This window comes from Mauremys reevesii, linkage group 1, assembly GCF_016161935.1.
Source record: "Mauremys reevesii isolate NIE-2019 linkage group 1, ASM1616193v1, whole genome shotgun sequence".
In the NCBI taxonomy this organism is placed as follows: Eukaryota; Metazoa; Chordata; order Testudines; family Geoemydidae; genus Mauremys; species Mauremys reevesii.
In genome coordinates, this window is record NC_052623.1 from 235,862,474 (window position 1) to 235,888,630 (window position 26,157).

At 43.2% G+C, this 26,157-nt stretch overlaps 1 protein-coding gene across 10 annotated transcripts in view; it reads left to right on the forward strand.

The window, feature by feature from the left end:
• Nucleotides 1-26,157, forward strand: part of PHF21B (PHD finger protein 21B) — a 214,773-nt gene that overhangs the window by 168,818 nt on the left and 19,798 nt on the right. For all 10 annotated transcript variants that reach the window (XR_005599423.1, XR_005599418.1, XR_005599424.1 and 7 more), the window contains 2 exons: nucleotides 6,881-7,231; nucleotides 9,060-9,182. Coding sequence is in view for 7 of the 10 variants with exons in the window: in XM_039541628.1 (XP_039397562.1) it covers nucleotides 6,881-7,231; nucleotides 9,060-9,182 (474 nt within the window). In the remaining 3 variants the exon portion in view is untranslated. The remainder of the gene's footprint in view (nucleotides 1-6,880; nucleotides 7,232-9,059; nucleotides 9,183-26,157) is intronic.

Genomic DNA, 26,157 nt, shown 5'->3' on the forward strand with positions numbered 1-26,157 from the left:
TAATATAGACAAGGTTGCAGTGACCTCTAGCTCGTTTGTCACCGTGTCATCTAGACCTTCTTTGAGCAGAGGCAGACAACACAGTGGTAAAAATGCCCACAGCTGCAGAAGCTCTACATATTCTAGCCCTCCCAGTGGTAGCAACTGTTGGAAATCTTAGTGAAAACATGTCTAGTGTAGTCATAGCCCAAGCTAGGAGATGGGGCTGTAGAGAAGAGAAAATGTTACAGATTAGTGTGTGTAAGGGCTCTCTCTGTTTGCATAATAATGAACTCTTTCAAGAAGTCTGAGAAAAAACTCACTACAGTAATTAATTTTAAGCATAATGTTTGAGGGATGAACATAAACAGTAGAAAGAGTGAAAAAATATTTAAATACAAGTCAGAATTCAAGAAAACTTTGAAACAGGAAAGGGAACCAAAAGAAATATTTGTTGCATAAAATGTTAAATTTACTTGTGCCACAAGGAGAAGATCGTGTTTCACTGTTTGAATCAAAGTGTGATGTAATTGAATTGGGTAAAATCATCATTAGAAATTCAAAGGAGAAAAGGACTGGAATCCTATGAGGGGATCGCATACAGCTTTCTGGGACATAACCCTCTCTGTAGTTCCAGAGAGACTTGCTGGAATTCTAGTGGAGGGTGAGATGCCTAATCTAACTTCAGGTAACTTAATTAGTATGGCATAGAACAGTGGCTTGCTCAATCTTTCCAGACTGCTGTACCACTTTCAGGAGTCTGATTTGTCTTGTGTACCCCACCTCACTTAAGTTTCACCTCACTTAAAAACTACTTGCTTACAAAAAAAAATACAAAAGTGTCACAGCAGAATATTACAGAAAAATTGCTTTCTTATTTTTACTATATAATTACAAATATCAACTTGAATATAAATATTGTATTTACATTTCAGTGTCTAGTATATAGAGCAGTATAAGCAAGTCATTGTCTGTATGAAATTCTAGTTTGTACCGACTTTGCTAGTGCTTTTTACGTAGACTGTTGTAAACCTAGACAAATACCTAGATGAGTTGTACCCCTTGGGAGACCTCTGCATAACCCCTGGGGTACGTTTACCCCTAGTTGAGAACCACCAGTGTAGAACTAAACTTAGAACCATGCTGTAGTATTTAATATTCACTAATTTTGTGCGTGCAGAAAACATGGAAACATATTGTTCTTGCAGCCCTTAATAAATATGAATGTTAATGCACCTAGGAGACTGGATACACAGCTTTTTTAAAGAATTGAAAGAAACCACAGATGAGTGCCTCAGCAAGAAGGGAACTGACTTATAACACTGAAGGATGTAGAATTAGGGGTATTGATGTGGGCATACAGTAAATGACCTGTTTTGATCAAATTCTGCCCTCAGATGATATATGCGTGGCTCAATGAGGGCCTTCCTATGCATTCAAAGACAGAATCTGTCCCTCAGGAAGAAAATAGCAGAAATCCCTGTTAACCTCAGTCCCTAGTCAATCACCGTTGGAATGACATTGATTTTAGTTTGCGGCTGTAATGGCAGTTGTCTACTTTAAAAAGACAAACAGCAATCTAAAACATCAACAAAATTCAGCGCAAACAGGAAAAAATGACAATACCAAGCCAAATAATATAGGCAGTACAATTGGATAGAAAATGTACACTTCATTAACAAAAATCTTGGAATGTTCATATGAAAATATAGTTTTGTGTGCAAAAGACATATAAAAGCGTTTTTAAAGACAAGACTCCCACCTGCCTTTATTGTACGAGCTGACTGCCCAGTCACAAAAAAAGTAGTGGCCGCAAGTTTTAGCATGAAAGTTATCAGCAGTGCTGATTCAGCACCAGCTCAATTTCATTAGCAGTGACTAAGGTTGAGGGCGCTCCTAGAGAAGGAAAACTAAATCAAATAGCTCTGCCTTAGAAATTGAACAGAGGTATAATCTCAGTATCCCTTTTCACTACAGGAAAGTTATTAGTTAGTAGCAAAATGGGAAATCAAACCCATATGGTAATACAATCCACAGTGTTGAACCACTCCCCAAATTGGATTGGAGTGGGAGCATGGGAGAGAGAGATTGCTTGCCCCTTCATGAGGTAGAGTGGTGCACTTGATATTGTTCTGCAGTGACCTCTGCAGCCAATGTATCATCAGTGGCATTGATGGACTCTAAGGAGAGTCCCACCAGCCTTCTAGCAAGAAAATAGGTCACTCCCATATTGGGAATGAACAGTCACTAAACTGAGGGGGTTTTCATTGTCCCTGCTCTTCCCTGCCGCCACCACCAGAAAGGAAAAAAATATGTTTGGTTGATTGGTCACATGCACTTACATGTGTGACTGAAAAATAAACTTTAAGTTAGGGAATTCTGATCAGATTGTTTGTTACTGTCATCTTAGACCAAGCTAAAGATCTCGAGGAGGCTTTCAGGGAAGGAAATGCTTGTGTATAAAAACTAGTGTGGTGAGGACACTAAGATTTCAAGCTTTTTGGGAAACCCTGATTTTAGTGCATGCCAGGCTCTTGTAAATTCATGCAGAACCTTCCTTGTGTGAAACTTCTGAATGTAAGGCTATTGACTTAAAAAAAATAATGGATCCAGATCATCAGCTGGTGTCAATGAATTGCAGCACCACTGAAGTTGATAAAATTGTATCCCTTTTCACCAGCTAAACATATGATTAGACCGTATTACATTAGCAATGGCTGATAAAAATTAATATTTTCTGGGGGAGTGTTATCCTCTAAAGCTGTTTAAGAATTGAAGAGCTCTGTCCTCTGCCAGAAGCACTTTGCCTCTGTGACATGTGAATTTTGCTAAGTCCATTTTGAGTCTTTGTTTTTAAGCTGAGTGCAAAGGTGAAGTGAAAATAAAGTGTGAATAACCTCCAAAAGCAGCCTGATATTGTGCAAGAGCCTGATATGAAGCTGAGTACCATCAATTCCATTTGAGATCAGTGGGAACTGAGTTGGCAATTCACAGGAGGTGCAGAGGATCTCACAGGATCGGACCTCTTGTTATTGCATGAAAAGCAGACACCCACATACTGAATTCTCATGTCTGGGAACATCTGCTTGAAAAGTGCACTCTCCTGCCAGGTAGTGTGACAGATACCTTGGATACATGAATACTACCACCTAACATCAAGCATTTCTATTATTGTGGCACTACATACATTCACTAACAACGTAGGTATTTGAAATCATTATATACAAGAAACGGGGCATCTCTTCTCCTATATGGTCCCAGTACTGGTAGTCACACACAATGTTTTGACAGCTGTCACGTATTAAATGAACAATGTTTTTATTGGAAAAACACTAATTGCATTGTGTTCACCAGTTGCAACTGTTCTCTTCACAACATACATTCTATTTGTTATTCTTTTTTTCTCTCCTTTTCTAAACTTCTTGGCTCCTTACCTGTGATGCCTCCTGCAGTATGTATAAGGTGCCATCAAGTCTGTGTTAATGTTCAGCAGTAAATATATTTTTGAAACAGTCCATGTATTTAGCAACGTATTCCCTACCCCCCACCTCTGTCTTCCTCCAATTCCCACTTTGTTGACTGTCAGTTGCCATAAAAACATTGTACCTTCCAGAATATTGCTGCTCTGATTACTTAATTGTTCTGACTTCCATCGCCAAAATTTAAACTGCAAATTTTCAGGGTTGCCAAGGAATTTACACTAATCTTGTTCTCCACGTTTTTTCTTCCTGATTGACAGTGGTAGTTTTACAATAATACAGTAGCAGTTTGTTTTTAAGTGGAGGTTTAATAGAAATCTTTTAATCCTTTAGTGTAGCTGTTGAGTAGTGGTTTTACTTAGGAGGTTAGCTTCAAAGGGTGGCGTTTGATGGAGGGTAGGGCGAAAGGAGTTTTGTGTGTGGAGTTCTGTAGAGGGTTGTGTCCTATTGCCTCTTGGACTATTGAGTAGCTACTATTGAGTAGCTGTTTAATTTTATGTTGGTTTTGCACTGGTGCCAGGGATGCCCAGAGCTTTTGCATAGGCTGCCTTTTTATTGTAGAAATTAAAATAAATAAATACACTTTCACAGCATTAAATAATCTCGTCTAGGAATATGCAGGGGTTGGTGATTATGAAGACAATGCAGTACCCCTATTTTATCACAAGGTGGCAGAAAATGTCCAATGTATACTTAACCATAGTCTTGTGGAATAATAGAGATATTTCAACATGGTGAACCATATAGGAAATATTTTTTTTGGACAATTCATTCCTTTTAATTATTTGTGCAGAGAGGTTTTATTATGTAGCAAAGTGATATAGATTTGTACATTTTGCACACAAAGTGTATAATAGATATATTGTACTGTGGATAATATGTGATATTACGTATTACCCTTAATAGAATAACCAATGTATATATTATGACCATTTTTATATTTAGTTTTTATTAGGTTTTTGATTAATATACAGTAACAGATCTATAAAATGCAATTTAAAATGGCAGAAACAACAGACATTTCAGATATTAGTAAATGAAATGACAGTTTTGAGTAAATAAAACTACGGAGCTGGTTTTCTTCCAACTTGATTTGTTTTATAAATCTCAATACGATTTACACAAGCCAAATCTGAAGTCCTGTACTATGTCTCGCTGTAGATATTTCCATTTTCTAATATGTATTGTATTAATTGTCAAAACAATTTTCTGATGATTCAAAGTGAGGTCATAATCCTCAGATATTAGACCAATGGGTCAGAGTTAAAGTTGAATTTTTTCAACTATAACTGAAGTTCTTTTGAGTGCTCAGTTTCTCAACGGCAAAGTTTCATGAGTGCTAGTTTCTTGCATAATTATATTTCTGTAACTGTGACTCTGCCATGACACATGAGTAACCAATCATTGATCTACACAGGACATAACACAGGAAATAAAAGGCATAATCTTGTAGTGAAAACATAGGAGGATAACCAGAAGATCTGGGTTATATAACAGCTTCTGTCAGCGTTTGTGCCTCAGTTTTCCCCATTGATAGAATGGGGATAATAGCTACCTTATAGCGTTGCTGTCAGTGTTGGGGGGCCCAATTTGCAAAACACATAGGCCAAGATGTTTTAAAATAGGAGTTTACCGGTAGGTTCCTAAGTCCATATATATAGGCAACGGCCTGACTTTCAAAAGTATTGGTCAGCCAACAGCTCAGCACCTCTGCCTCAACATGGAGTTAGGACCTTAACTGTAAGGCTTGTATTTTTGAAAATCTTGGCCTTTGGACTTGTCTAAATTCTTTCATCTGAAGATGTCAAATTATATAAACCACAGAAAACAGAGGCAAGGCTCAGGGAAGATTTATGCCCTATTACATAACTAAATAAAAGTGTTCAGTAGCGGAGAATCATAAAAATTAATTTGATGTCATATTTGGCACATAAGAAATAATATGACTACCTAATGGATGGGGCACTGGACAGGGAGTCTGTTCCTGGCTCTTCCACTGACCTGCTGAGTGAATCTGGGCAAGTCACTTCATCTCTCTGTGACTCTGTTTCCCCTCTTACCTTGTGTTTGTCTTGCCTATTTAGATTGTAAGGTGTTCACAGCACTATCATACCCTACTATATGTACAGTGCATAGGTCCTGATCACATTTGAAGCATCTAAGCGCTACCATAATACAAATAATTAATGAGCATAAGCAAAATATATGACTGCATGGGGCCTTGTGGGCACTCCTAATATCTTCTGCAAAGAGCATTGGGTATGCTCTCCTGCTTGAAACCTACAGAAGGATGTCCTGAAAGATCATGCAGGGTGTTCAAGTAAATCAGGACATTTTCATTTAACTGTTCTTTTAAACTCAAGACTGAAGATAATATCTTTGGAATGCCTCTTGTAAGCTAAGGTATAGTGACACAAACAGCTGTGTCCAATATATGTCTGTTATGAAATATCATTTTTGTTTCATGGTATGGAAGGTGCAAGCAGTGACTGACAAAATAAACAGTCAGAGCCCTGTGTGTTTTATATGGCCATGTAATGAATGAGCTAAGGGTAAAGTTAACTTCCTGCATAGCAATTTAATTTTTTATATTTTGAACCCATACTTAACACATTGTTAAGTATGAGTCATGTTGACAGGATTGCATTAATTTTACCAATGGAAGCAGCATATCACATTAGCTGAACACAGTCTTCTAAGACCTTCATTCCTAGTCTCCTTTGTAGAGTATGGGCTGCACCTTCTTCACAAACTTTGTCAGATTTTTTTCCCCCTTCCTTTAGATAAGCCTCTATTGCAATCCTCCTCAATTCCAGCCTCAAATTAGCCCTTTACTCATAATTGTAAAATATTAAGTTCAGTTTTTGTTTTGTGAACCTAAAAGAACAATCTTCACGCTATTAGAAACTGTGCACCTTTGAAACATAAGTAAAGATCTTCATTTACTATTCTACCACAATATGACATGCTCAGATTTCATTTACTGTTCCTGTAGATGCATTCCCAGAACTCCCTTAATGATTCAGTTCCCACCCTTTAATTCATAGCAAGAATATAGTTTCTTTCAGCACAAGAAATTATGTCATTCTGGAATGTCCATACCTTTGAAAAGTCTTTGGCCTATGTAAACAGAGTGTGACTTGAGTAGCATTTGTATGGATATCTGCTAATAAAAGTAAGGAATTTACTTTTGTTCTTTTATTCAGTGTTGCAGTGAGTTAAGGACTGGGAAATGACTCAGCTAGGCAGAATTTGGAATACAATAAATGAATCACTTTCTACTTGGAATTGCTATGCAGTATTTTTAGACACCCTGCTACATTGCTAATGCAATGTGAAGTGCTGTTGGTAGAGTGTGTTTATATGATTTATTTGTTACTATGTTAGGTTTTGTCTAATAATTTCTAATTCTCTATTTATAGGTTAGGCCAAAGACCCTGATTCCAGACAGCCTTCCTATTTCCCCATGCAGAGACCAACCTTCCAAACAGCCTCCTACTTTCCAAAAGGCAACAGTAGTGAGCATCAAAAACCCTAGCCCTGCCCTCCCCACTGCCAATAATACTGTCAGCCATGTACAGACGCCTAACAGCCAGTCACAAAGTGTGGCCGAGTCTACATCTATCTCATCACCTCTGAGCAGTGCAGGTGTGGCCTATGCTATTATATCCACCTCCCCGAACAATGCAAGTCCTATCAGCACGAGCGCTACCGTCTCTGTGGTCAACGATAGCATTAAAGTGCAACCACTCCTCATTAGTGCTGACAGCAAGGTAGGTTTTGCAATTGCAGTGCATCTTTACATCAAGATCAACAATTATATTGCAGGTGTAGGCAATATATTCCCAGTAGTTTGGAAAGCCCTTTATAGAGTGATGTCAACTGTTCCTTTTGAAGTGAATAATCAGAAAGCAGTGAGAAAAGTCTTAAGGGGACACATGAAAGATACTAGATGCTTATTAGTGTACCTACATTTTTTTCTGGTTGTCTGGGAATGTAAGTGGATCATTGTGTAGCCTGGCATTTTTGGAACCATTTGATCATCCTTCCTCTTAGTCCAATCATAATTAATGAAACTCTCAAACTCTCAGCAGACACAAATTTCCTATTGATTTTCCCTTCAATTAAAGAAGAATAATGTTAATTATAGAACCTGATTCTGTAGTCTTTTCAAATGTAGCACGCTGCCGGGCTATATAAAGTAGCCAGGTGTTCTCTTCTGCAATTCTGGAAGAAGTCCATAAGAGATGAGAGTTCAGGATTTCATAACTGATCAGCAGCTGAACTCCTAGAAAAAAAATCCAGTCATGAAATACCTGTTTACTTTTTGCACAGCTGCTAAGCTTTGAAATGCAAGAATTGTGCATCTGTGACACCAGATTCTATTTGAATGAAGACTGGCATATCCAAAAGACATTCAGTGTAATTCAGATACCACAGGTCCCATTACTTTGGAACTTGTTGGCAAGACAAGGTCTAATACGCTGACAGGAAAGAGCACAGAAGATAGGATGACTTTTAAGTAAATACGCAAAGTAGGCATCTTTGGTGTGATTCTGTAGCTAACATTTATTTTTCTATTTCTATAATCTGGTTACCAATAATAAAAAATTCTTCCCTGCGTAAGCACTTGAATTTTTTAAAATGAGTACCTGGAGATTGGATGTATGGTAACTGAGTAATATTGATTAAAAGTTAGGAATAAAATAGATTTTAAAAGCCTAATGTTCAAATCCAATAAACATCATCAGAAAGATGATCTTGGGAAGGTCTGTCATAATCCTTAGGAAATTTTTGGTAATAATATGAAGTCACATGGATAGTTTTGTGGTCAGTAATTTGTTCCTCAGTGTTTTTTAATTACGTCTGAGATACTGAATCTGCAAAGTATAAGTCTGCTTTTTTGATTCTCAGAATGTCAGGGTTCAGTGTGTTAACTAACACACACACACACGTAAATACCGTGAAGGGCTGTGTAACACTTTCTTTATGGATGGTGCTGCACAAGAATGAATTGTAGTTCAGAAGGGATGTACATTTTACTGTATTTTTAGACAAATTGGAAACCTACCATAAAACATACTTTTTAGGATTCTGATCTCTGTTACTCCAGTGCAAATCTGGAGTAACTTTGTTGATGTCAACAGAGTTACTCAAGATTTACCTCTGTGTAACAGGCCTGAGTGTACAGCATTTACATCTTTCTTGCTTGTATCTGGAATAAAAATAAATAAATGAACGTAAAGCCTTTCAACACTTTCAAACGTGGATGCCCACAGTTAGGTCCCTGAATCAATGTCAGATACCTAAATAGAAGTGGCCTGATTTTCAGAGATGGAGGCACTTGCAGCTCCCTTTGACTTCCATAAGGAGGCGGAGTGCCTGAGCTCTTGTGAAAACCAGGCTACTTCTCGTTAGGAAACCAAATATAGATTTAGGACGCTAATGTTAATCATCCAGGTTTGAAAATTTTGGCCTGTGACTTTTATTTATTGTCTGTTTAGCAAGTGCTTGACACCACCCTTCAATGAAGGATCGAGGTTGGGCACTCAGCCGGGAAATCTGTTTTGTATAGTGAACTCGGCTCTCTTTATTTTGCAGGTTATCATCATTCAGCCTCAAGTCCAGACCCAGACAGAAAATAAAGCGGAAACAAAGAAACCTCCTGAAGAGTCACCTCAGGGACCCCCTGCTACCAAAAAGAAAAAGGAGGAAAATCCAGAGGTGATAAAACCAATATAATTTGTCTGGTTCTTCATAAATGAGATATAATACTGTTCATTTATGTGGGACCATTTCTAAAGGGCTTTCAGGGTACATGCAAAATTACTGCATTTGTGCCCACAAATCAGCTACTTGCTTGCCTAGCTACCTGGTTTGCATGTGTAAATAAGATAACACAAGGTAATGCAGCTAGGTGCACATGCACTCTTGGTTGTGTCCTAGAAGTTAGGAAATGCAAGAGTTGCAGGCCAGACAACTGTGTTCATTTAGCCACACTGCACTCTATTTCTTGTGAAATGTGTACGCTAGCTTAATACATTACTGTTTGTTATCATATATATATCTGGCTTAGGCTCTGTAGTGAAGCTGAAATAACACATTCATTCTGGAAGTGTATCTTTTGCATTTTCTGATTCTCATTGACTAATGACTTTTACATTGTATATAACACAGGTTTTTGCTTTTGATAAATACATGCATATCCACATATACAGAAATCCACATATACAGAATAACTAAAAAGGGATACTTGATAAAAGAATAAATATGTTAGATGAACTGCATTTTCTGTGTAAATTAAAATATAAACCAGAAGATCTGAAAAAATACAGCATAACACGGCTATCTCTTTTAACAGGATTTTTGTGCTTTTAGACTGGAGGTACTCAAGTTGGATTATGAATATTTTTGCTGGATTCCCTTAAATTATATAAATTGAATCTGTTTCTAGTTAGCAAAAGTTCAGTTCAGGTGGAATCCAGTTCATACTTCTAATAAATTATTGAACACAAAGTAACTTTGGAACTATAACTTTGAAGGACTATTACAGAATAAATCTATAGTCCTATTAGAAGAGAATTTTTTAAAGTATTCTTCTTACAATTTTAAGAGGCTCATATAATAAAAAGAGTATTAAAAGGAGTGATATTGTGTGATTCCCTCTGAGCGCCTACCACAGATAAGACGTTTCATGGTGTCAGGAGGCACTGGGCGGGGAGGGGAGAGAAGCAAGGGCACAGCATGCTCGGGGGAGGGGGCGGAATTTGGCAGGGAAGGAGTGGAGGCAGAACGGGGGTAGGAAGAAGCAGGGAGGGGGTGGGGCCTTGGGGGAAGGGGTAGAGTGGAGGTGGAGCCTGGGCGGAGCCAGGGGGAGCACCTCTCGGCAGATTAGAAACTCCACACCTAAATCCCGGGCCCCGCACCCTCCTGGGGTCAGCCCTGCTCTAGCAAACACAGATTATGTTAGTCAGATTCTGGTTTTAATGTCTCCTGTAGGGTTAGCTTTCCCTCCCCAAAGAGGCAATATAAACCAATGCAGCCAGGTTAGCTATTGCAGCCTCAGATCCTGGAAAGGCAGGAGAAGGAAAGTGATTAAGTAACTACAGCAATAGCACTACAAGAACAACTGCTCCTCACTGTGATCTCCTCATCCTCTCCCAATGAGGCAGTACATTGTGGGATGCCATCTTAAGTTAATTAGAGAGACAAGATGTATGAGATACATCTTTTATTGGACCAACTTCTGTTGATGAGAGAGACAAGCTTTCAAGCCATACAGGGATCTTCTTCAGGTCTGGAAAAGGCACTCTGAATGTCACAGCTGAATGCATGCTGGAACTGATAGTTTAGCCTAAGTAGTTAGCATATTTTGTAAGGGTCCATTCAAGGTAGAGTGGCTTGTTAACATCTCTGCAGTCATAGGATAAAAAGGAGGGGTCATTGGGTTACAGATTGTTGTAATAAGCCAGGGGTGACCAAACTTACTGGCCCTCCAAGACACTTATGACAATCTTCAGAAATTTGAGAGCCAGGGCATGCCTGGTGGGGTTCGGAGGGGGGGTCACATGCCCCCTGCCACCAGATTTTTGCCAGGGTTTGCTGGCTCTGCTTGGTCACATGATGTGGCCAGGCTCCCTCCCTGGAGAGCCGGCAAACTGGGAGCTGTGACTGTAGGGAGAGGCAGCAGCAAACAGCTGGGAACTGCAGGGAGAGGCCACTGAGGGCAAGAGCGAGGGAGTCCCTGTGTGTGTGTGACTCAAGTTGTTGAGGGGGCTGAATGTTTAAATTGTGCCTTCTCCTCCCCGACCCCTCCCAGCTCTCAGGCACCAGTTGTCTCTGGCAGGAGCCTCTAGCCCCACCACCCTGCTGCAGGGCTCCCCACATCCAGTCTGGTAGGTGGAAAATGGCGGGGGAGGCAGGTGTGAGGGGGGCTCCTTGAGCTGCACTTAAACTGTAAAAGAGCCACCTGTGGCTCGCTAGCCACCATTTGGCCACCATTGTAATAAGCCATGAATCTAGTATCATAAAGCTTAAATTCATAACTCTACTGGACATTAAAAATCATAGATTGACTAGAGATACTGGATGTATGGCTTATCACCACAAACTTGTCTCTCTCACCATCAGACTTTGGTTCAATAAAAGCTATTACCTCATGCACCTTGTCTCTCTAATATTCTGGGCAGAACCATCAGAAGATCTCTTGCCTTCTCTCGCCCTCCACCTTGTCTCTCTAATATTCTGGGACCAACACGGCTACTACACTGCATTCTTCAGCTGATGACATCAGGCATTCTAGACCTCGTAAAGTGTATGGCTTACACTCTGGATATACATCTGGAAGTGGTGCAGGAGAAACCTCACAGACTGCTGGACATCTTGCATACATCCATGCTTGGAAGGCTTGTCATGCCTATAAAGGAGGGGCTTGATGGAACCTATGAAAGACCTGTGGCACAAGCCAGCATCCATTCCAGCCACATCCAAGCAAGCTGGCAGGAGGTACCAAGTCCCTTATGAGGAATTTGGGTACTTTTATTCCCACCAAATAGCAGGGTCATTTGTGATAGCTGCAATCCAAGAGAAGTCGAAGCAGCAGGGACCTCACAAATTTACATTTAGGGAGAGAAATCCAAAGAGACTGGATCCATTTGGATTCAAAGTGTATTCATCGATCAGCCTCCAGATGTGCATGGCTAATTACACAACACTTCTGTCCAAATACAAATATCTGAACTGGGACAGTGTCTCAGTTTCTGACAGACAATCTTGAGAACACAGAGGGGCGCTAACATCATCATGTCTGAAGAACAGCTGATAAACCGCACATCGGCACAGGCCATGCTGGACACCTCTGACAAACCAGTGAATACTATTGCAGCTTAGCTGGCCATGAGAAGATCTTCCTGGCTTCAGTTTCAGGGAGTCCCAAGGAAGTCCAAACAACAACTGAGGACCCTCCTTTTAAGGGCAACAAACTTCTTAATTCAAAGACTGATAAGGCCCTCTGTATCCTTAAGGACTCAAGGGTGACTCTATGCTCCCTGGGACTCTGTGTTCCAGCCCCAAGAAGAAGCAAGCCAGACCAGACTTCCTTCATGCAGTGTTTCTTTTCCCAGGACTGTTAGCAGCCTCAAAGAATATCAGAGCCACCAAGAAGAAAGCAGTTTCCAGCAACAACAACCATCTGCCGCTGCACAATCTGTGTCTTCCACCAACCAGCAGATTTGACACTAGTGTTGAGAGCTTGGCAGAACCATCAGAAGATCTCTTGCCTTCTCTCTCCCTCCTCCGCCTTTGGCAACTGCCTCTCTTTTATTTTTGGGAAGCTTGGACTCAGATTACCTTGGACCAATAGGTCCTGGAAATTGAAACAAGGGGGTATTCTATCCACTTCAATTCCTTCCTACATCTTGTCCTCCTTCTCCATTCCTTTTCAGAGATCCTTTTTATGAGATACGGTTAAAGTAAGAAGCAGACTCCCTTCTACAACTGAGAGTGATGGAGGAGATGCCCTTAGAATTCAGGGGAAAGGGGTTTTATTCCCATTATTTTCTCATCCCAAAAAATAAAGGGGATTGGCATCCCATTCTGAATGTTTGATGTTTCAACAAATTGTTTCAAGTTCAAAATGGCGACTCTGGCCTCTATAATTCCATCTTTAGATCCTCAATCCTGGTTTGCAGCTCTCAACCTGCAAGATGCCTACTTTCACGGATCTGTTCATCCAGCCCACAGATTCCTGATAGGAACATCTCACTATCAGTACAGAGTGTTGCCACAACTTTGTATTGTGGCACCTCATCTTAGGATACATGGAATTTAAATGTATCCGTACCTTGCGAACTGGTTGATTCAAGGAAGATAACCCCATCAGGTGATCAACACAACTCAAATGACCTTTATTTCTTTGTCTGAAAGTCAGAAAAAAAATCCGTGCTTACTCCCACTCAAACCCTAGAATTCATAGGAGCTGTGTTAGATTACATGTCAACAAGAGCTTATCTTCCACAAAAAGGATTCCAGACAATAGTAAGCCTCATCAACCAACTTCAAATACACCCAAAAACATCAGTAAGAGCATGACTTACATGTCCGGGACACATAGCTTCATGCACCCACGTGATGCAGTTTGCTAGACTTCACCACATGAACATGATGGTCATGGTATCTCAAGAAGTTCTCTCCTTGTTAAACTGTTGGAGAGAGACAATACCAGTGTTCAAGGAAATACCTGTCTCTTCACCTCTTTCTACTAAAACTGCTGTGACAGGTGCCTCCATTCAGACATGGGAGGGTCATCTAGATCCCCTTCAAACTCAGGGCCTGTGGTCCCCTCAGGAAGATCACCTGGAGTATATGTCCCAGAGCTCAGAGCCATTTGCCTAGCATGCAAAGTTCTTACCACTAGTCTAGGGATTCACAGTCCAAGTCTCTTGCAGAACGTCTGTTAGTCTATAAGGTGCCACAAGATTCTTTGTTGCTTTTACAGATCCAGACTAACACGGCTACCCCTCTGATACTTGACAGTCCAAGTGTTGACAGATAACACCACAGCTATGTGTTCTGGCAAGAGGGAGCAAGATCATCTGTGCACCATTGGCTCTGCACCTTCTTGACCTGCAAAACACTTTGGCAGGTCAACCTAACAGGTAGTTCTCAGACAACCACGAATTCTCTATCATAGGCTCAGTCCTGCAGAACACCTTTCACAAGTGGGGATTTCCAGAAATAGACCCATCTGACATTTCTTGTTTACTGTGGCAGACATTTTGTTCCAAAGGGGGATTGAGCCTAGGCTCCCTGACAGACACTTCTCTCATCTATTGGTCACCGAGATGAATGTATGCCTTTCCACCAATCCCATGATAATGAGGGTTCTGAAGCAAGATGCAAGACTGATAATTTTGATAGCACAAGAATGGACCCAGCAGTTCTGGTATTTGGATCTGATGAACCTCTCAACAGAGTTCTCCCACCTTATCACCTTACCTGCTCTGCCCAGCAGAACAATGGTCAGATCCTTCACCTGGACCCAGCTTTGTTATATCTGACATCCTGGATGCTGCCTTGATGATGTCTCCTGAAAGAATTTGTTCAGCTGAAGTTCACAATATTCTGCTCCAAAGTGAGAAACAGTCAACAAGACTTACTTGGAAGAGCTAAATGGAAGATGATTTCTATTTGGGCATCTCAGCATTCATTTTCTCCCTTGACATCACTTATATCAGCAATACTGGATCATCTACTAGCCCTAAAACAATCTGGACTTTCGGTCAGCTCTAGCAGCAATATCAGCACATCACACTCCTATCAATGTCATAATATATTTTCCTTAAGGGCCTTTATTCATTTTTTACCTCCCTCTTAGGACCTCAAGCAAACTGATGGGTCCCTCCTTTAAGCCCTTAGCAACCTTGCCACTTATCTATGAAGAGTGCCTTTTAGTGGCCATTAAATCAGCTTTATGGGTAATTCTGACCAAAGACGTTTCAGATGTTCCATATGAACCATTTATTCATCTTCCTGTTTTCTTCCTCAGGCCTCATTCTACCTCAGCAGAAGCTAAACTTCAACCACTTGATATACTTCACACACCAGACTCCTCGTTACACTTGATATAGTAAGGACTATAAACTGACAGGACAAAGTAATTCAGAAACACACCTAGATTGTTTGTGGCCGTTGCAGAGAGGATTAAGGGTCAGACTGTAGCCTCTTAGATTATCTAAGTGGGACTCCAACTGTATAAAGACATATTATGTGTTAACCAAGTTAGATCCAGCCACATTAGAGCACATGCCAGCCTGTTTAAAGATTGCCCATATTTCTGAAGTTTGTAGGGCTGCTAAATAGAGCTTGGTCCACACTTAATTTAAAAGACACTGCTCTTTGGAAGAGGCTTCCAGATCCAATACCTGCTTTGGTAGGGCTGTGCTGTAATCTTAAGTAGCACTCCTAGTACCTATCTCTATGCAAATGTACAACTGTTTTAACCACCAAGAGTGGAATCCATGTGGACAACCATAAATCTGGCATTCTTTGACTTTAAATTGGTTCGATTTGCAACCTCTATAACAGTAATTTTTGTAGATAACACCTAGGTTTTCTTTAAAGGAAAAAGGTCAAAATCAGATTCCGTTATATGCATCATACATCATCATCATCAGAGTTTGAACCTTCAGCATTGCAATACAGATCACCACTATTTAAACTACAGGACTAACTACATCAGCTAGCAGCAGGAGAAGGCTGTTCTTCTAGAGGAGGGATGATGGCACCATATATTAGGTCAATGGCATGTCTGGGGGAAGCCCAGTCCAGCCCAGCACTCTTTTGGCTCCTGCTCCATGTGATGCCCCTGGAGAATGGGATTAGCTGCTGAATCGAGGCACTCTACCAGGGGATCTGCCCCAGCTTTCCCTGACTCTCCCCCTTGGAAACTGGGGAGTCTCTCACCTCATGTGGTACTCCCAGAGAGAAATAAGATAGGAGGTGTGGGCCATGTGCCAGGATTAGTGTGGCAGGAGAGAGAACAGTGCCTTGTTCATTCTTCTTACCCCACTGCTCTGGCAGCTCTCAGGCATTCTAGCAGCAATTAAGTGGTGCTTCTGCATGGGCACAGGTCTGACTCTTCAAAATGTTCATAGTCAATTATTATTTTGGCAAGCTGCCCAAATTTCTCTGAGGAAAGCAAATAAAAGAAAGGAAATAGTAATTTTTTCAATAGTTTATAATTCTGCCAAACCTGAAAAGACAAAGACAAAGATGAGACAAAGAAAAGTCTCTCTAGCTACAAGGCTTTCTCCCTCCAGATTTCAAGGGCCTGCTGGAAACAATGGAGGTTTAGAGCTTCTAAAAACATTGCAAGAATCTGAAGAAACTGTGAAGCAGACAAAATATAGTGGTCACTAGCAGCTGTAGGGTTACCATATTTCAGGTTCCCAAAAAGAGGACACTGCCATAGGGAAGGAGCGAGAGGAGGAGGAGCTGTGTACACGAGCACTTATGTCAGTAAAACTTATGTCGCTCACCCCCAAGCAACAAAAGTTTTGCTCACATAATAAACACTAGCGTAGACATGGCCTTAGTGAGCGTCCTGTTAAATTAGTATCCTGGTCTGTGAGCACGTTGGCCTTTGAACCCTTTGTTTATTTAGACAAGATTATCATCACTAGCAAAGTAGGAAGCATCTTCAACCACACTTTTCAGTGTTGGGCAGTAGAGGCTTAACTGTGAATTTCCTTTATTTTATTGATATGTCTCACAGTATAAGGCTCAGAGTGTAGGTTTAGAGTTAATTTCTTTTGTTCTTTGAAAGTAAACTTTCGTTGATTATCATGCATTTATGTAATTCGTGTAATTAGTACTAACTGCATAATTAGTATAAACACGTGTAATGACATAAATGGAACATGTAATTACAACATGAAATAGTTTAATAAGGATTTTTACAAAGCCATGTGGAAAGATGTACTGCACATTTCCAAAAGCACATGTCAATATATGGTGGTACAGAATACAGAAGGTAGGATTATTTAACATATGCATTATATATGTACAGTGTAAGCACTTGCTCCTTTATTTATCTTAAAAGCACAAAACATAAATATAAACTTCAATACAAATTCTGTAAATAAATTTCAGTGATGAAAGATTGGAATTCACAATTAAAAATACAGCAAATACAATAGGGCCTTGCTAATTCTTGGTAATGGCCAAGAACTCCGTTGTGGATTGCGCAGTGTTACAAACTCCGTTAAAAAAAACCCGATATTGTACTTTAATGGATTTTTATAAATGTAGTTTTAATTATAAGATTTCATAGCATACTGTTAAATGTACAGTTGTACGCTTGGTAAAAGTAACGAAACCTTCTATCTCAGGTTACTTAGCTAGCTCCCATTACTGCAGTATCTGAGCACCTCACATTCTTTAATGTATTTAGCCTCACAACACCCCTGTGAATTGGAGAAATAATATTGTTCTTCTTCGAATGCTTGCTCATATCAATTCCAATTAGGTGTGCGCGCGCTGCGTGCATGTTCGTTGGAAGATTTTTACCCTAGCAACACTCAGTGGGTCGGCTGAGGCGCCTCCTGGAGTGGCGCCGCCATGGCGCCGGATATATGCCCCTGCCGACCCAGCGCCCCCTCAATTCCTTCTTACCGCCCGTGACGGTCATTGGAACTGTGGAGCACAGCTTAGCTGATCTCCACCTCCCTAGCTTTACTCATTGTTCTGTAGATAGTATTTAGTGTAGTTGTTAATAGTTTTAGTAGTTATAGTTTAGTTAATAGTAAGTTGTATATATATTGTAGATAGTACTTGGAGGGAGCAGAGTTCATCCTCTTCCCTTCTCCCCGGTACCAGGGCCCATGCCCAGGTCCCCAGGCTTCAAACCTTGCTCGGCCTGTCTCAAGCCGATGCCAACGGGAGACCCCCATGACTCCTGCTTGAAGTGCCTGGGAGAATCTCATCAACCAGACAAGTGTCGCATCTGTAAGGCTTTCAAGCCTTGAACAAAGAAGGAGCGGGACTTTCATTTGAAACAGCTCCTAATGGAAGCGGCACTTAGCCTGGCGCCTTCGGTACCGCACACAGAACAGACGCCGTCAGTCCGAAGCGCTCCTCCGGCACCGGAATGGCCCAGCACCGGCAAAGAATCTCGGCACCAGACGTCTCCAGCACCGGTACAGTCGTGGCATCATTCGCTGTCTCCGTGGCTTAAGAAGCAGCACAAACCACCTGCTGCTCCGGCACCGTCTGTGCCGCCATTGGAGCAGCAGCCCAGACCAGACCGTCCTACTAAGACTCCAGCTCCGGCACCGCCGACTTCGGCACTGTCAATTCCGGCTCCACAAGGGCCATTGAGTCCGGTGCACACAAGCTCCCTGGTGCAGACCGTGGTTGAGCTCAGCCTGCCATCCACTCCAGAGACCTTCTCCACCACTTGCGACCTGATCGCGCTAATGGAGCCTGGACCTCCTGAGCCCCTGGCACCACTGCCACGGGCTATCCAATCTATAGGCAAACCTGCCTTGACGCGACCTTCCTCGCTGAGTGTGACAGCTAGGCACCGATCTCGGTCCCGGTCCAGGTCGCAGTCCCGATCCCGCCGACGGTCCCGGGCCTGGCACCGCTTGCAGTCCCAGCACCGATCTCCATCTCGGCGCCAGTCGTACTCACGGTGCCGCTCCACTTCACTCAGGTCTCCCTCCCGGTACGATCGGTACCGATCCAGGTCCCGGCACCAGTTGCCTCGCAGCCGATCCTGACACCGTAGATCCTCATCAAGATCTAGATCGGCCTCCCGGTACCGTTATGACCGTCGGTCCCGATCCCAGTCGCGATACCGCTGAAGATCCCGGCACCAGTCTCCAGCTCCAAGGCGTGAACTGACAGAGCGGGATGGTGCAATGTCGCATGGGCGTTCAGCCCCTTCTTGGCCTTCACAACCGAATTCGTCATCGTCCCAGGCAGGGAGTGACTACCACACCCAGGGCCATGACGCCTAGGGTACTAGTCAAGGTCAATATGAAGGTCAAGACCCTGATCAGGGACCACCACAACGGTCCTTCTGGATGCCTTGGGCATACCATCAAGCCCAAGGTGCCCCCTCAGGCGCCTCTTGGTCAGCTCATTTGGACCATCGGATGCCTGAGGCCACTGTAAGCTGCCCTCCCCCGGTAGACTCGGATGCGGCTGTTATTCCGCCAGACCAAACCCAGGCCACCACCTTAGTGGACCTCGAACACCAGGACCCTCCACAACCAGAACTTCCCCAGGATCCACTGGTCCCCGGGGTTTCTTCTTCCTCCTCGCCTGATGAGGCAGTGGCAGGCCATCCTCTTCTGGGCCACCGCCTATAGATCTTTGGGTTCACCAGGATCTCCTGCACAGGGTGGCACAAAACATGAACCTGCAGGTGGAGGAGGTGGCGGAAGTGGAAGATCCAGAGGTTGACATTTTATTGGCAGATGCACCCCACATGTCGCCCGCCTTTCATTAGGACCATCCAGGCTAATGCGGATACGATCTGGCAGTCCCCAGCATCTATTCCTCCCACAGCCAGAGGGGTGGAGAGGAAATATATGGTGCCCTCCAAGGGCTACGAATATCTCTATGTTCACCCGCACCTTTGCTCCCTTGTGGTGCAGTCGGTGAACGAGAGGGAGTGACATGGCCAGCAAGCGCCCAGTCCTAAGTCCAAGGACGCTAGGCGCCTGGATTTATTTGGGTGCAAGATTTATTCAGCTGGTGGTCTACAGCTCAGGGTAACTAACCAGCAAGCTCTCCTGAGCTGTTATAACTATAACACCTGGACCTCGATGGGGAAATTCAAAGAGTTGGTCCCCCAGGAGTCCAGGCAAGAGTTTGCGGCCTTGCTTGAGGAAGGCAAGAAAGTGGCGAGGACATCCCTGCAGGTGTTTTTAGATGCAGCGGACTCGGCGGCTAGAACTCTAGCCTCGGACGTGGCCATGCGCTGCATCTCATGGCTGCAAGTGTCCGGCCTTCCACCGGAGCTGCAACAGACTATCCAAGACCTGCCCTTTGATGGCCAAGGATTGTTCTCTGACAAAATGGACCCCAGGCTTCAGAGCCCGAAGGACAACCGGGCCATCATGCGCTCACTGGGCATGCATACCCCGGTGACTCAGTGCAGACCCTTCTGGCCCCAGCTTCAACGCACCTACCCTAACCCTCAACCACGGCAAGACTTCACCAGAAGGCGTGGCCGTGGTAACTGCAGGAGACAATCTGGTCCTCAAGCAGGCCAGAATCAGGGCCCCCCAAAGCCATCAGCGGGGTCCAAACAAAATTTTTGAAGGTGCATTCAAGGACGGAGCACCAGTCTCCTTGCCTGATCCTTTCCCGCCTTTCTGCAACCATCTCTCCTATTTCCTCCTTGCGTGGTCCCGCATAACCTCAGATTGTTGGGTCCTACGCACGGTGGAAACTGGATACCATCTTCAGTTTGTTTCGCTCCCCCTCTCCACCCTCCCTCCCCGTCCCTCTTCAGGGACCCCTCTCACGAGTAAATCCTCTTACAGGAGGTACAGGCGCTCCTGGCCATCGGAGTGATAGAATAGGTCCCAAAGGACTTGAGGGGCAGGGGGTTTTACTCCCGTTACTTCTTAATCCCCAAGGCAAAGGGGGGTCTACGGCCCATCCTGGACCTGCGTGGGCTCAACAAATTCATGGTAAAGTTGAAGTTCCGCATGGTATCCCTGGGAACCATTATCCTTTCCCTGGATCTGGGAGACTGGTACGCCGCCTTCGATATGAAGGACGCGTACTTCCACATAGTGATTTACCCACTGCACAGGCGATTCCTTCGCTTTGTGGCCAGCCAGCAACATTTCCAATTTACTGTCCTTCCCTTTGGCCTGTCCACAGCGCCAAGGGTCTTCATAAAATGTATGGCTGTCGTAGCGGCCTCGCTCCACCGACGTCGGATACAAATCTTTCCATACCTAGATGACTGGCTCATCCGAGATTCCTCTGAGGTGCAGGTGCGGTCTCATGTTCGTTTCGTCATGGGATTGTTCGAGCAACTCGGCCTGCTGCTCAACACCGAAAAGTCCACTCTGGAACCTACACAGAGAATAGACTTCATTGGGGCGATCCTAGACTCGAATCTCGCCAGGGCGTGCTTACTGCAAGCCCACTTTCAGGCCATGATGGCCATTATTCAGGGCCTCCAAAGCTTCCTGACCTCGACAGCAGGCATGTGCCTCGCTCTGCGAGGCCACATGGTCTCGTGCACTTTCGTGACCAGACATGCCAGACTTTGCCTCCGTCCACTTCAGACCTGGCTCTCGTCAGTGTATCATCCAGGCTGAGACAGCTTGGACACAATTCTCACTGTGCTGATGGAGGTCTTAGCCTCTCTGGGTTGGTGGCTGAGCCCCACCCTGGTGTGTGAGGGGATGCCATTCCATGCCCCACAGCCTTCGCTAGCCCTGACCACGGACGCGTCATCTCTGGGCTGGGGCGCTCACCCTGCGGGACTTCGCACACAAGGTCTTTGGTCCGCACAGGAAATAACCCTACACATCAACATAAGGGAACTGAGAGCAGTATGCCTGGCATGTCAGGTATTCCGCGAACACCTGCAGGGCTGTTGTCAGTCTTTACAGACAACACAACGGCCATGTTTTACATCAACAAGCAAGGTGGAGCGTGGTCCTCCCTCCTTTCTCAGGAAGCCATACATCTCTAGGAATTTTGCATAGCCCACTCAATCGACGTGGTGGCATCATTTCTCCCAGGAGTCCAGAACACCTTGGTAGATCACCTCAGCAGGTCCTTCCTAGCTCACGAGTGGTCGATTCACCCAGATGTTATCCATTCTGTTTTCCGGAAGTGGGGGTTTCCCCACATAGACCTCTTCGCGACACTCGGAAGTGTCAGGTGTTCTGCTCTCTCCAGGGACGCTGCCCGGGCTCCCTGTCAGACACATTCCTGATAACTTGGAAAGACCACCTGCTCTATGCCTTTCTTCCATTCCCACTGGTCCACAAGGTCCTTCTCAAGCTACGCAGGGACAAGGGCCGCTTAATCTCGATTGCTGCAGCGTGGCCCAGACAGCATTGGTACGCCACACTCCTCGACCTGTCGATGACCAAATCAATTCCTCTACCACTGTGGCCAGACCTGATAACTCAGGAACACGGCAGACTACGCCATCCATACCTACAGTCCCTCCATCTCACAGCATGGACGCTGCATGGTTAACTTAGTCCGAGCTGCGTTGCTCCAGTTCAGTGCAGCAAGTACTCTTGGGTAGCAAGAAGCCCTCCAGTAGATCCACGTACTTGGCCAAATGGAAGCGCTTTTCCTGCTGGTGTGCCCAAAACGATGCTGTCCCCCTGCAGGTGCCAGTATCTCTGGTCCCTAAAGAAGCACGGCCTAGCAGTCTCATCCATCAAGGTACACCTAGCAGCGATTTCAGCCTTCCACCCTGGCGAGAACGGGCACTCAGTCTTCTCTAATCCTATGGTCAGCAGGTTCCTCAAGGGTTTGGAGCATTTGTACCCGCAAGTTCGTCATCCAGCCCCTACGTGGGACCTCAGTCTGGTCCTATCCAGGCTCATGGGTGCCCCCCTTTGAGCCGATGGCCACCTGCTCGCTTCTGTACCTTTCCTGGAAGATATCTTTCCTCATCGCTATTACATCAGCGAGGTGCGTGTCAGAACTTCAGGCCCTCACAGCGGACCCTCCGTATACGGTGTTCCATAAGGATAAGGTACAGCTGCGACCACACCCCGCCTTCCTCCCTAAGGTGGTGTCTGCCTTCCATATCAATCAAGACATCTTCCTCCCGGTCTTCTTTCCAAAGCCGCACGCGTCACGACAAGAGCAACAACTGCATTCTCTAGATGTTCCTAGGGCTCTCATCTTTTACATCGATCGAACAAAGCCTTTTAGAAAGACGTCTCAGCTGTTCGTAGAGGTGGCAGACCGGATGAAGAGCCTACCGGTCTCCTTGCAGCACATTTCATCTGGGGTCACATCATGCATCTGTGCATGCTATGACTTGGCTCACGTTTCAACTAGCCCCTCACCGCCCATTCCACTCGGGCTCAAGCTTCGTCCGCTGCCTTTCTGGCCCATGTACCCATCCAGGAGATCTGTAGGGCAGCAACTTGGTCATCCGTGCACACCTTCGCTTCCCACTATGTATTAGTGCAGCAGTCCAGAGAGGATGCGGCATTTGGTTCAGTGGTCCTTCACTCTGCGACATCTCACTCCGACCCCACCGCCTGGGTAAGGCTTGGGAGTCACCTAATTGGAATCGATATGAACAAGCACGTGAAGAAGAAAAGACTGTTACTCACCTTTGTTGTCCTTTGAGATGTGTTGCTCATATCCATTCCAAACCCGCCCTCCTTCCCCTCTGTCGGAGTAGCCGGCAAGAAGGAACTGAGGGTTCGCTGGGTCGGCAGGGGCATATATCTGGCGCCATGGCGGCGCCACTCCAGGGGGCGCCTCGGCCAACCCACCGAGTGTTGCTAGGGTAAAAATCTTCCGACGAACGTGCACGCAGCGTGCGCACACCTAATTGGAATAGATATGAGCAACACATCTCGAAGAACAACAGTTACAAAGGTGAGTAACCGTCTTTTTCTTTTCTACAGATGGGGATCGGAGACTTTTAAAAGTATGGAGGTGCTTGAAGATGCAGATAGGCATATAGTGGGATTTTCAAAAGCAGGTGGGGCCTAACTTGCATTGATTTTCAATCTATTTTTGAACATCTGCATTTTTAAGCATCTATGTACTTTTTAAAATCTGGCCCTATGTGCTTTGCCCAAAGGAATTGCACCTGGATCTCCCAAAACTAAGGCTTGTGTCCTAACTACTGAGCTATGCTTCCTCTTTAAGGAAATACCCACTCGATTTTTGCTGATAAGTCGGGGAGAAAATTGGTTTGTTTTAAAGAGATGTGAGTTGCAAAAATGGATCACAATATTACCAGATCTAGGTCCCTGATTCAGCCAAGTACTTAAGCATGTGTGTATTTTGGCATTACTGACTGCTTGAGTTGTCACTGAAATGCTGAACGTAATGCACGCTGTTAAATACCTTTTTGAATTGGGGCCTAAATGTAAAACTGATGTATAGAGCTTGTCAAAAAACAATTTGCCCTAAAAGTTTTTTCATTAAAAAATGTCCTCTTTAAGAAAACAAAACTTTTTGCAAAAACTTGCTGACAGTGAAATTTTCCATTTTTGGCAATGTTTTCCATGACATTTTTAGCAACATTTTAATAAAAAAAGTAAGATTTTATTAAAACTATATGGAAAAATTATGGCTGCTGAATACACAGTTTTTGATAAATGAAAAAAGTTGATAATTTAAATTAAAATTTTAATTAGAAGTCACAGAAAATGTTGCCAAAAATGTTCACAATGAATCCCGGAAAATGGAAAAATCTTCATAATTTTAAAATTTTAACATAATCAATTTCCTGTTGGTTTTTTTTCCCAATAAGCTCATTTCCTACTCATTTCCTCAGTGTAGTTTTCTTGCACTTTTTTTTTACTGCACAGTTAAAAGAAAATACTACAGTCAAAACAGTTTACTCCTCCTACCTACAGAGGAAAGGAACAGAGAGATTGATGCTTTAGTTTTAAACACATTTAAGGGGCTGATATACCATGGAGATGAGTTTGAAATGAGAACCTGGATAGACTGAATTATCACTGTTATGGATTAGTGTAGTGAGAATTAGCAATTTTCCATTGTAGCTCCTCAGATTTTTGGAAAAATGCATAGCAGTGGAGGTAGTGTTTTGAGTGAAATTCAGTGGAGCACATCATTATGAAAAAGTGAAGCCCATAAAAATACATATACCATTAAAATAATACCTGTTAAAGATATACAGCTTGTACTAAGGTTTTTAAAAAGAAATTGTCTTGCAGACATCTATAGAGGTCTAACTCATCTATCCTTAATAGTGAAATAACTATCAGGTCCATTTAATGAATACTGTGCATATGTTAAATAACTATACTATCATTAATATTGTTAGAAAATTTTATTAAAATACTTTTTGTAATAAAAAGTTGAAATTATTTAGCAGGGTTTCCAATCTCAATTTGATTTTAGATTCAAGAGATTGACACTTTGCCCCTCCTCACAATTTAATTTTCAGGTAATATCATATGCATTTATGGCTCTGCTATGAGAATTTAATCAAATATTGACTGTTCAAAATTTCTAAGCCTGAAATTAAAAAGTCAATTAAATCACTAAAGGTAAGATTTATCATGATGTAAAGTTAACTCCCAGCTTCTCTCATCAGGTGCTGCTTGTAATTCAAATATATTGACAAAATTCCCCTCTCAGATCTACACAGTGGATCTCAGATCATATATTCTGCTTTTCCTTCATGTGCAGGACCCCCCCACTGATACCAGTTGGTGTTTTATATGTGTAGGGAGTGCAGATTATTGGAGTTAAGATTTGTCATGCAAATCTGTCAGTTGGTTGTATGCCCATCATCACCACAGTGGCCAAAGAGGCAATTTAATACTAACTATCATCCATCTTGCTAGTGCTGAGATGCCACTTACCCATTTTTTATCTATGGCAAGCACTGAACCTTGAGCAGACTATGTGGTCTGGCAGAATGAGTATGGGTTTGGCAGTTAGGAGCTTCCCCAGTTCCAATCCTAGCTCTGCCATTGTGTCACCGTGTGGTCTTGGGCATATCATTTCACCTTTCTGATAAAGATTTTAAAAGGAACAAAAAGGATATAGGCACCCAACTCTGCCCTTTGTGCCTCCTCAGTTGCAGTTTCTTCATATGTAAAATGAAGATGATAATGTTTACTAGATCTGAAAATCGGAATTCTCATCACACTGGAAATTCTGGTATTTCAGCTTTGTTTCATCCCTAATAGGGACAAAAAGTCAAAATGTCAACGCTTCACAGAATGAAAACTTGAATTTTCACTTAGGAAATGTCTAAATGTTTCATTTTGATGCTTTTGATCAAAACAAAATGAATCTAAATTTTTCATTTGGAGTCAGACATCTGCACCTGTAAATTCTTATGTTTATATCATTGGATTTTGGTAAATCTATGCATATTACCAAGGCTCATGTAATCATGCATGTAGGATATGTCTGTTCACATATAACTGAAGCAGATCTTCAGTTTAAGTTCACATTGTTACATATT